This window comes from Charadrius vociferus, unplaced genomic scaffold (assembly GCF_000708025.1).
Source record: "Charadrius vociferus isolate BGI_N301 unplaced genomic scaffold, ASM70802v2 scaffold390, whole genome shotgun sequence".
NCBI lineage: Eukaryota > Metazoa > Chordata > Aves > Charadriiformes > Charadriidae > Charadrius > Charadrius vociferus.
The window spans coordinates 1,749,046-1,760,328 of NW_009646433.1; the positions used below are offsets into that span (position 1 = coordinate 1,749,046).

General features: G+C 53.3%; 3 protein-coding genes across 3 annotated transcripts in view; all 3 read left to right on the forward strand.

Annotated features, from left to right (window-relative positions):
• Positions 1-919: 919 nt before the first annotated feature.
• On the forward strand, positions 920-8,327 carry LOC104283514 (lipase member M-like). Its single transcript, XM_009881695.1, has 9 exons — positions 920-926; positions 1,749-1,813; positions 3,813-3,930; positions 4,676-4,775; positions 5,690-5,799; positions 6,515-6,660; positions 7,256-7,402; positions 8,177-8,248; positions 8,322-8,327. Exons 1-9 carry the CDS (start codon positions 920-922, stop codon positions 8,325-8,327), a joined length of 771 nt encoding a protein of 256 aa, XP_009879997.1.
• Positions 8,328-8,584: 257 nt separating this feature from the next.
• The window catches only part of MTG1 (mitochondrial ribosome-associated GTPase 1), an 8,897-nt gene continuing 6,198 nt past the window's right edge, over positions 8,585-11,283 (forward strand). Inside the window, exon 1 of the mRNA XM_009881582.1 lies at positions 8,585-8,607. Within this exon, the coding sequence (XP_009879884.1) occupies positions 8,600-8,607 (8 nt within the window). The 5' untranslated portion in view covers positions 8,585-8,599. The remainder of the gene's footprint in view (positions 8,608-11,283) is intronic.
• Positions 11,082-11,283, forward strand: part of PAOX (polyamine oxidase (exo-N4-amino)) — a 3,175-nt gene continuing 2,973 nt past the window's right edge. The window contains exon 1 of the mRNA XM_009881616.1: positions 11,082-11,130. Within this exon, the coding sequence (XP_009879918.1) occupies positions 11,082-11,130 (49 nt within the window). The remainder of the gene's footprint in view (positions 11,131-11,283) is intronic.

Here is an 11,283-nt window from a genome sequence, read left to right on the forward strand (position 1 = left end):
CATGGGAAAGGGCTCTAGAGGGTAAGGGGGCTCAAGAGAGCTGGCTGCTATTTAAGCGTCACCTCCTCCAAGCTCAGGATCAGTGCATCCCAACTAAGAGGAAGTCAGGCAAAAGATCCAGGAGGCCTACATGGGTGAACAAGGAGCTCCTGGACACACTTGAAAGCAAAAAGGCGGCCTACAGAGGGTGGAAGCGAGGACAGGGAGCCTGGGAGGAATATAGAGAAACTGTCCGAGCAGCCAGGGGTCAGGTTAGGCAAGCTACAGCCCAGATAGAGTTGAATCTGGCCAGGGACATCGAGGGCAATACAAAAAACTTCTCTAAGTGTGTCAGTGGTAAAAGGAAGACTAAGGAAGGTGTGGACCCTCTGTGGAAGGAAACAGGAGACCTGGTCACCCAGGGTATGGAGAAGGCTGAGGTACTCAGTGACTTTTTTGCCTCAGTCTTCACTGGCAGGAGAGAGACTTTTTACAAGGACACATAAGATGGGGGGTAATGGCTTCAAACTGGAAGAGGGCAGACTTAGATTAGATATCGGGAAGAAATTTTTCACTCTGAGGATGGTGAAACTCTGGCGCAGGTTGCCCCGAGAAGCTGTGGCTGCCCCATCCCTGGAGGTGTTCAAGGCCAGGTTGGAGGGGGCTTGGAGCAACCTGGGCTGGTGGGAGGTGGCCCTGCCCAGGGCAGGGGGGGTGGAACTGGATGATCTTTGAGGTCTTTTCCAACTTAAACCATTCTGCGATTCTATGATTATGTGAAGTACAGTAATGAAACAGTGACCACACCCACATAGCGCCCACACATGCAGTCCCTTTGTGTCATCGGTTGTGGCACTGATAGAAAATTACAGTCTACGAGATGGAGTAACACACGCATGTTTTGGGCTGTGTTTCACAACTTGCATACTGCTCATTGACTATGGCGGGTATGAACATTAGAAGTCACCCTAATCCGTGGCCAGGAAATGTATACTCAAGCAGAGCACCTAGCAACCGTCCAAAGGCTCTGTTCTTTAGGTGGCTACCAAGCAGTTACAGAAAGGCGTAGGTTGTAAGGTTGCAGGCTGGAGGTGGAGAATGAACACCTTTACTCTGCGTAATACCTGTCGCTTCAGCCAAACAGAGGCGTTGCACAAGTTCTCCTCCGCTCCGCCATCCATCGGCAAGACATTGAGCTTGGTGCTTTTCCAGAAAACGTTGCAGAGGTTTTGCAAATTGCCTGTTGCAAATACAATACCACTTGGATTTAAGGGCTATGTGGAGGTTGCCTTGGCCACTGTCACTTTTGAAGAGTGTTGTAATCCCCGAGTGTCTCCCACCCAGGCAGCCAGTGAAGCCTGACTTGTCCTTGGTGTGTCTATGGAGAGGTCGGCATGCTCCCGAGGTCTTGCAAAGCTTGTGGAGCCCAAGTCCTTTCATTGCCCCAGGAGCTCTTCCAAGAGGCATTCCCAAGGGCCCCTAGGAGTTAGGAAATGGCCCTTACAAAGAAAAACTTTTGACATTTTTTTACTGTGGCTGTCATGTGCTTAAGGTGCAACTCCATAGCTGGAATTCCTTGCTGCACCACTCCGGCTGCTTTTGGAAACATAATCCTTTGCAAGCACGAAAGTCATGACCACATGGCCAAGCAGAGGAAGTTATCAAAGATATGACCAGCACACACATCGCTTAATTAGCGGTCACGTGATGTGGTCCAGCGCGGTGCCAACGTAGCAGGGCTCTGACACAACGTGCTCTTTTTAACACAGGTGATGATAGAGCCACCACCATTCACACCACCAGCCTGATCAGATACGACAGTGGGCTCTGCCTGGTAATGTATTTTCCTCCACATCATTCAGATTTGCGTTGGAGCTATCCCAAAGGCGAAAAAGCATCGATTGTTGTTTTTTTTTTTTCTCGGTAACTTGCTTCTTGGTAATGCCATAGAGAGAGTTAGGAATATTTCAGAGGGCAGATACGTCTCACGGTGTGGGAGACCCATTGGGAAGAGGGAGAAGGCGGGTAGACGGTTGGTGTAAAGATTTGCAACACATGCTACTGGATTGAAGTTAACCTTTCATTTTTAAGAGCCTGGCGAAGCGTTAGAAATCATATATAATATTAACTGTGTATGTTAAGAATAGATCTCTGCTCTGGACAGGAGTCTCTAAGGCGATCAAAAATGTTTCTGTTTTTTTTCAGGCTACACTTATTTCATAAATAGCCTTCCTATAAGGCTCTACCATTTTTAGGTCATAGGAACCTTCTGTTAATAGTGGCTTTCTTGGTGCAAAAGCTAAGCGATAAAGAAACAGCAAAAGTGTAGACATAGCCATAGCCCAGCCAACTGAAACACAGTCCTTGCGTAGTGTAAACTCTTACTTCAGATTAAGTGGCCTGATGGCACTTTCTATCGCTTTAGTTCTTGCATTATAAAATTGTTCCTCTCCTTTTTACCATTAAAAATACAAAAATGGGTCTTGCCTGGTACCAGATCCAGTCTGTACAGAGGAGTATGAAGAGCGTTGTGTGGACTCTAATGGAAGCTGGAGATGGGAATCCCCTCTGCTTCCCTGGCCCAGACTGTGGTATATGGTCTTCACATACATAAAGAACTTAACGCACTATAACCATGTAGAAACAGACATTCATAGCAATGTTATATAATAATAATGATAATAATTATTATTAATAATAACAATATTTTACACAGACACAAAATGTGGCTGTTTATTGCAATCCTGGCTTTGATACAAGCACCTACGAACTCAGCAGACAACATCGAGCAGAAAAAGGCTATAAATCCTGAGACTTTCATGAATGTTGTAAGTCCGAAGTTTGAATTTGCCCTCTGTCTGAAAGTTTGCGGATGTTTATCTGGGGGAGAGAGGGATGGAGGGTAGGAACATGGAGAGGGCTCAGGTCACCACGTGTGCTGGTTTTGTCAAGCAGTGTGACATGGCGTTGCCTCCATACCATCATTAGCAAGCCCTGCTTCCTGAAGGAGTCCTCTTCCTCGTAGCAGTATTAAGTGCAATTATCAGCAATCCAGCGCAATCCAGCCTGGATTTGATCAGACTTCTTCCTGGAGGGTGGAAAGTTGTGCATGGCTCCTCTCTTTCAGCTGCAGCAGGTTGCCTGCAGAGAGTCCTGAAGGTCTCTGAAAGTGGGTTTAGATGGTCCCAAGGCGCAGGCAACAAAATTGCTGAAATTTATCCCTTCTGTCAAATGTGTGAGAAAGTGACCACACGGTGATGTGTATGCAGGATCACAGCAGACTGAAACTTCCCGATCTGTGGAGTTTTCAGCATAAATAAAGCTCAGGCAGAGCCTCAGGAGCCCTGCGACAGATCCTACGGGGATCATCCTATTGCCCTTCCAGTCAGTCCAGCTCAGCAGGTTCGATATGCCCTGCCATATATCTGCCCCACACACCAGCTTGCAGCGTGACATGACACGTCCTGCCGCTGGTGTCAGCTGTCAGTAAATCCCTTTGGTTTCAATCTTTGTTTTTTGGAAGCATTTCACACACATGTGCTGCCGCACGTTGCAGAGGAACCCCGCTGCCGCCGAGCTCCACTCCAGCTCGCCGGCACAAGCCCAGGGCTGCGTGTCTCCTCTTCCCTTGGGCACCTCACAGTGATTCAGACAGACCACCCTCTCTCAAAAAGTCCACAGCTGATCCAGAGACACCTCGGGCAAAGCAATGTCCCAGCTGCCGCAGCGTTTCGGTTTTGCGAAGGCATCCCAGCGGATGGGGGATGCCCTCTTCGAGTCAAATGAGCACCTCAGCTACGGAAAGCTTTCTACCTGGGTTTTTCTTTCCTCAGAGCCAAATGATCTGCCACAGAGGGTACCCCAGTGAGGAGTACGAAGTCCTGACTCGCGACGGCTACTATGTCAGCCTGAACAGAATTCCTCACGGGAGAGAAAATCCTAGGAACAGAGGTATGGCTCTATTTCACAAGGAAGCCAGCAAAACAAACAAACCAACCAACAAAACCCTTAACGTAACAAGCAGGTGAAGTGATGAACCTTACCAGGCCAAGGGAGTATTTATTATTAAAGCAAAAATACCAAATCCATGCTACTTCTCCAATTTACCATCAAGGCTTTGGCAGCCAGCATAGGAAAGCGTGCGTGCGGCACGGCAACCGCCTTTCGTATCAAGCAGAGACTTGGGTTTAAGGCTCAGAGGGTGCAGGCATATCTGAAGAGCGCTCCTCCTTTAATTGTTTCCCCATAAATTTGTGACTTTGGGGCTTGAACGATCTCAGGCATGAGCCTGAACATCTGAGCTCCCGCATGGTTGTTGTCAGCGGTCACGGTGCTGAGCTTGTGGGAATGCGCACCTGGGGCCTGAAAGGCTTAGGAGGGACATCTGCAGCCCTCCAGCCTGAGACAACCACCTGGGCAACCACCACAAGATGCCTACAGCAAGGTCACAAGAAATGATGTTTCTCTTCACCAGGAAACATCATTAAAATTTTACATCCTCTAGCAGTGAAAGAAAGAGGCTTCGTGGGCCTAAATGTGGAGTGAGCAAGTAGGGAAATTCTGGTTCAATGAAACGTGTTGTTTCTTTCACACCCAGGGGCCAAGCCAGTCGTGTTTCTCCAGCACGGGTTCCTTGGAGAAGCCAGCCACTGGGTGGAAAATCTGGCTAACAACAGCCTTGGCTTCATACTAGCAGATGCCGGCTATGATGTCTGGCTGGGCAACAGCAGGGGGACAAGCTGGTCGCGGAGACACCGGCATCTTTCAGCTGACCAGGTTGAATTCTGGGATTTCAGGTGGGCTGTAGCAGATTACAGAAGCATGGCAAACTTCTCTGCCTGTCACTAACCTCTAGGCAGAGGTGGGTGCCTCCAAGCAAGCGAGTCAGAGCACCTAATCCCTGGGTATGGCCTCCCCCAGACCTCCTGGTGATGTGCCCGGGGAGGATGGAGGTACCTGCTCAGACATGCCTGCTGACATGGTGCCAACACCTCCCTGCAGCTGCCCAGCCCTGCCAAGATGCCTGCGGAAGGATACCATCCTGCAGAGACATCAGCCCTACCTTGTGGCCTCCACGGGGACATCCCCAGCCAAGCCTCCCCAGCAAGGTGTCTACAGGCATCATTGCAACCTCACCTTCTAGAGATTGTCCACCGAAACCTTGTCCCCAAGAACAGCATTTTAAGGTGCTGGTGGTGCTCCGAATTGATTTTCAGAGCACTCCTGGATTTCCCAAGCTCATAAACATGCTTTCAGTAAAATAAGCCGATAAAGTAGGTCTGCATTTCACCACATCACGTTAAAAGGCACATGAGCAGGAACTGGTGCTCCATTCCCTTCTGGGAAAGAGCACCTCTAGGAGCAGAGCTGATGGTGTAATCCTGACGAGAACCAGCTCTGGGTCTGCAGAGCTGCTGCATATTGCACCTGCATGCAGAGCTGGCCAGGCTCTGCACAGTTTCTTTACCACTAACCATGGTTATGGGAGGACTAAGCCCTTTCAGGGAAGGATGAGGCCACGGCAGGAGCGATGCCTTCAGACTCTGTGGAGTTTTGCCCAGCACAGGGCTCTCCCAGCTCATAGGAATTTTATTCTGGAAAATCAGCCACAGATGTTCAGTATGAGAGCAATGCAAGGCAACCAAAATTCACAGCTAAGTTTGTTCTGCTTGTGTTACCTTATGACCAATGCATGACTCCTGTCTTGCAGCTTTCATGAAATGGCGATGTACGACCTCCCAGCCGTGATCGACTTTGTTCTGCAGAAGACTGGGCAGAAGCAGATCTATTACGTTGGCTACTCGCAGGGCTGCACGATCGGTGAGTTAGAAGGGGTTGCGCATCACGTCGCCTGGACCACCTTGGAAACGTTAATTTTGGTGTTTGTCAGCAGAAAGTGGAGAGGTCCCATCTTTGCAGGCTGCCAAGCAGGCATGCTAGGTAGGAGGTCTGCCTCGCAGTGAGAGGTCCCACAGCAGCCATGCTTTCCATACAAGGCCTCTGGGAGGACCAGCATGCTCCTAAGGTAGTTAGAAAGCTCCTGGTGACCTCAGTAAGCTCCTCACTGCGACTGGAGCAACTATAGTTCAACCTAGAAAACTAGATTGCAGTGTTCCACATCAAAACCAAAGGCATTGTGCATGAAGGTCACAGCTTCTGCTTTCCAATGAAATGCAGGGTGCTTCTTTTCACCAGCTGTGCCATCAGCGGTATGAGGTAACCTCTGTGACAATGATACCCTTTAGCAGTGGTTGATGGAAGATGACAGTACTGTTCCCTTCACCTGGTGAATGGGGCAGGACTTCCCATCAGTGGTACTCTTTGAATTGCCTCATGAGACATAGGAATAACAGCATTGTCTCCTTTTGGACATCTCTAGCACTAACATTAAGCAGAAAGGTGGCAAGACATCCCAGATGTCTAACTGGAGATAATGCCAGCTAAACAGATCTGGGCAGCGAGCCCAAGCAAACCTTCAGAGCAGGCACCTGAAGGCAGATGGACCAAGTCTCAGGTTGTTTTTCTGTTTTCTCAGCGTTCATTGCGTTTTCATCCATGCCAGAACTGGCTCAGAAAATCAAAATGTTTTTTGCCCTGGCTCCAGTCCTGACAATCAAGCACACCAGAAGTCCCATCATGAGAATGTCCTTCCTTCTGGACAGGCAATTCAAGGTGTTTCAGGTAGGGGACTACTCCGTGCTCTCCTCCCCTGAGCACACCACTGCTAGAAAAGGGATCATGCCCAGACGCAGTCCCCAGGGCTATCCCACATGGCAGAATTAATTCCCGTTAGTTTATAAGCAGAGACACAATTCTGGTGCAGGTGCACTCCTGCGTGGTCACTTTGTTGGGTGCACGCCTGCCTTCCATTTGTAGGATCTTCAGGTGTTGGAACTGGTCTTTCTATGGGGGCACTTGTTGAATTCGCAGACAGACCACCCGGAAATGCGCAGCTTTGCTATGTTGAGTTTAATGGCAGTGAAAAACGAATCCAACACTTGAGGGAAGCGGGTGGAAAGAGAAGAGCCCCGAATATTGATTTCCCTTGTGTGCATTCAATCAGTACCACCTCCTGCCATGAGCTTTACACATCTCAGCGAGGCAGGAGGGAAGGAGGAGCGGGTTTGACTTCTGCGGTCACCCTGTGCCACGCATCCCCTCACCACCCAGATGGTGGGACAGCTCATGGGGAGACCAGCTGGAGGCGGGCTGGGGGAGGCAGTCCCAGGGATGCAAGGGACATGCAAGAAATCAGCCTTGCCCTTGGCTCCTGCAGCTTCTGCTGGGCAGAACGGACGCCTCGCTGTGGATGAGGAAGCTGTGGAGGTTTCTCCCCGCGCTGTGCAGCCGCCCGCTGCTGTACAAGCCCTGCGCCAACCTCCTCTTTCTGCTGGGTGGCTACAACGAGAAGAACCTCAACATGGTGGGTGCGCCAGCCCGCGTGGGGATGAGGGATCCGGAGCCCGCTGGGTCTGCCAACTCCCCTGCCTGCTGCCTGCCCTTCTCTCTGCCAAACACCCTGCCCAACCTGCCACGGCCACTCACACATGGCGCTCACAGGCAAGCAGATGCTGCAAGAGCAATGTGCATCCCTCTGCCAGATCCATCACTGGCCGCTTCTCCTCCCTGGGCAGGAAAAGTCTTCGGGCCCTGCTGGGTGAATGTCAGTGGCCAGGTGGCACCTGATAGCATCTCTGAGTGAGGGCTGCTGGTCACAGAGACCTTCCACCAGCCAGCCCTGGGGTGCAGCCCCTGCTACTGCCCACCTTACATCAGGTCTGCTAAAGCAGCATCTGGGTGACCAGGGGTAGTCACTAAGGTCAGTCCCTGAGCCCAGATGAGGTATCCATAGGAGCTAGGGGTACCTCATCCTTCATCATCCATTCTCCCCCTGGAGCTGTCTCGGAGCAATTGGTTTATAATGAAAATTATATTCCTGAACCTCACCCAACTCTCCAGGCAGTGTGACTCAGCAGTGGCTGTTTTGGGAAATGCATCATCTGGCAACTACAGTTCCTTGCTCCTGTCCATTGGGAAGCAATGACAGCTTGAATAGTGGTCTAGTGGAAAGTCTAGTGGTCTAGTGGAAGGTCTCCCTGCCCAGGGCAAGGAGGGGTGAAACTAGATGATCTTTAAGGTCCCTTCCAACCTAAACCATTCTATGATTCCATGATTCTGTGAATGTGTTTCCTTGCAGACGCGGCTGGATGTGTACACATCCCACTATCCAGACGGAACGTCCGTCAAAAACGTGATACACTGGGCCCAGGTAGGTTGCCTGAAATGCAGATACTTCACCCTGGGATGGTAGCTTCACTGAGAGTCTGGTGTGTCTAGGGCAGATGTGAGAGGTCAGGGATCTTGGACATTAGCAGCTTGTGAGAAAGCAAAGGCAACAAATTAGGCATACAGAAGCAGTGCTGGATGCAGGATGAGCTGCCCTGGTCCCTTTGGGGACCGGGAAACACCGGGGTGTGCACGCTGGGCTGTGCCAGGCAGGACAAGGGAAGGGATGGGGAGGCCACAGCTGGATGCTGGGATCAGTTTGGGGTCCCATGGAGTCCCCAAGGCAGACAGAGCTCAGGGACACCGTGGTGGTAGCAGGTGGAAGCCAGGGCATATGAGGAGAGACTGGGGGAGCTGGGCCTGCTCAGCTGGAGATGTGGAGTCAAAGGGGGATCCAACGGCATTTCACCCTTCCCGAAGGGTCACAGAGATGCCAGGGCCGGACTCTGCCACTCTGAGCAACCTGCTGCATCTGCGGCGTCGGCCCTGCTGGAAACGGGGACAGGCTGTAGACCCTCACCCTGGTGCCTCCTTGCAGAGCCAAATTATAGGCAAAGGGGAAGGCGAGAAAGGTCCTTTTAATCAATGCAACTATTGTGCAGATAGCTGAGCTTTTGCCCCAGCACAGAAGCAACTCTTAAAATAACTTGGGTCACCGATGTCTCTGTACTCTGAGCCCAAAGTGTCATGAGAAGGTAAGGATGAGCTGGTTGTTAAAGGAAAACTCGCCAACATGAAGTCCTCTGTCAGCATCCTGCACACACAGTGCTGCTGGTGATGAGCAGGCTTTCAGAGGCACGAGTGTTGCACCGGGGCAGCCAAAGAGTCACGTGCAACACCTTGGTTTGTCAACCCATAGCTGGGGACAGGACGGAGCTGGAGGTCAAAGCATCACCCTGCTGAAAAAGGTAGAAAGCCTGGCTTTGCAGGGATGCCACCTCCTCCTGCAACCTCCTGTGTGAACACCATCTCGTGATGTGGTCCCTCAAGGAGGCCAGGAGATGCCGGACGCATGTAGCGGCGCTCACTGGCCTCCCGCTGCAGATCTGTCCTCTTCTCCCAGGTGTTGAAGTCAGGAGAATTCAAAGCCTTCGACTACGGCAGCGAAAACCCAATGGTGTACCGCCAGGTAGGAGGCTGCAGCAGCAGTGCTGGTGGCTGGAGATGCCAGGGGACTGTCCTGGGTGGTGCAGGGATGGGCTGGCTTGGAGGGGTTGGCTACGACGGCGGTTCCTCAGAGCCCTCTGCGTCCCTCCAGGAGACACCTCCCTCCTACCGGGTGGAGGAGATGCCCGTGCCCACCGCAGTGTGGTCAGGGGGAGCGGACTGGGCAGCTGATTGGAGGGATATACACCTACTGCTGCCCCGCATCACCCACCTCGTCACCTACGGCCACATCCCTGACTGGAACCACTGGGACTTCATCTGGGGCTTGGACGCTCCAAGGCGCCTCTACAGCAGCATCCTGGAGCTGATGGAGGGGTCCTGGTAGAGCGGTGGGGTCCTCTCTCCCTCAGCCGGGACAGCCCATGGAGGCAGTGGGACACCCCCTCTTGTCCCTCCTTCATGCTGGCCTGACACGCTTCTGGTGACAGTGCTTCCCGCGCATCCCTTGGTCCTCCCCCTTGCTTGGGAACTCCTTAGGGACACTGGCAGGGTAGTGCCAGCATCAACCAAGGCGTTGTGGCAAGCAGGAGCCACCGTCCGGGCAGCCCTGCTGGAAGGGACCCCGCGTGATGGTGGAGCCGTGTCCTGGGCTGTGCGAGGGGGACGCAGGGAACCCTGCCCATGACCCCACGGTGGCTGCCCAGTGGGTCAGGGATTACAGCACCCAACTCCCAAAGAGATGGGAGGGAGCTGGGCTTGTTGGGTCTGGCGGTGGGGAGGCAGGGGAGGTCCAAGAGCAGCCCTCAATTGCTGCACAGGCAGCGGGGGAAGGGATGGATGAGGCCAAACCCTTCTCAGCAGCGACAGGCGAGGACAACAAGGGGCCCTGGCCCCAGATTGCAACCCAGGAGATTTGAGATTGGATGTGGGAAAACCTTCCCCCAGGGAGTTGGAGGGTCTCCATCTGGTGGGGGTTCAGGACTCAGCTGGGCCAAGCCGGGCACTTTCCTGCACTATTCGGTCCTGGGGCTGAACAGCAGGAGCTCCCCAGGGATGGCTGCGTGGGTCAGCACCAACACACCGGGAATGGCCACCCTTCATCCCTGGGAGCCGGTGGCCCCACATACCCCAGGGGCAGGTCACAGGGCCACCGTCCCCCCATGCTAAGGCTGCCAGGCTGGTGTCCCATGGTGCCCCTCCACCCCCCATGCAGTCCCACCCTGATGCTTGCTGGAAAACCAGAGGTGGGGAAAATCCCTCCAGAATAAATGCTCTGAGGGGATTCCAGGAGTGTGCGCCGCAGCTCTGACACCCGTGGCTCTTCCTTGCATGCTAATATTTTTTGGGGTGGTTGCTCATACCCAGGGCCGCAGCGATAAATGCTGCTTACCCACGGCGGTGGGGGTGACCTGGGTGACTGGGTGTGCTGCTTGGCAGGGTGGCATGGTGGGTTCTGCCCAGGGGTCCCAGCTGAGAGCACCCCGGTACCTGCAGGAGGTGGGCAGGAGGCAGGGACATCCCCCGGGGCAGCACCGAGGAGGGAATGATCACCAGCAAAGAATCACCAGGCAGCCTCAGGGACGGAGACCTTTATTCGTGGCCAGGACAGCTCAGAAATCACCAGCAGCTCTCCCCGGTGCTGCCGGGACACGCGCGTCCAGGCCAGCTGGCTGATGGACCAGTCGGAGGCATCCAGCAGCTCCTCCACCATGCCCGGGCTGATGGCCACGCCACCGGGACAGGGAGAGGAGGAGGGTGGTGAGGTGGCCCCCAGGGGTGTCCCCCGTCCCAGGAAGTGTCCCCTCTCCCACCCCTCCACCTGCAGCCTGGCGCTTGGTCCCTCATTGGAGCCATCACCCCACCAGGAGAAACCCCACCGAGCATCCCTGCTTCTCCCAGGCGGGGGGGGCG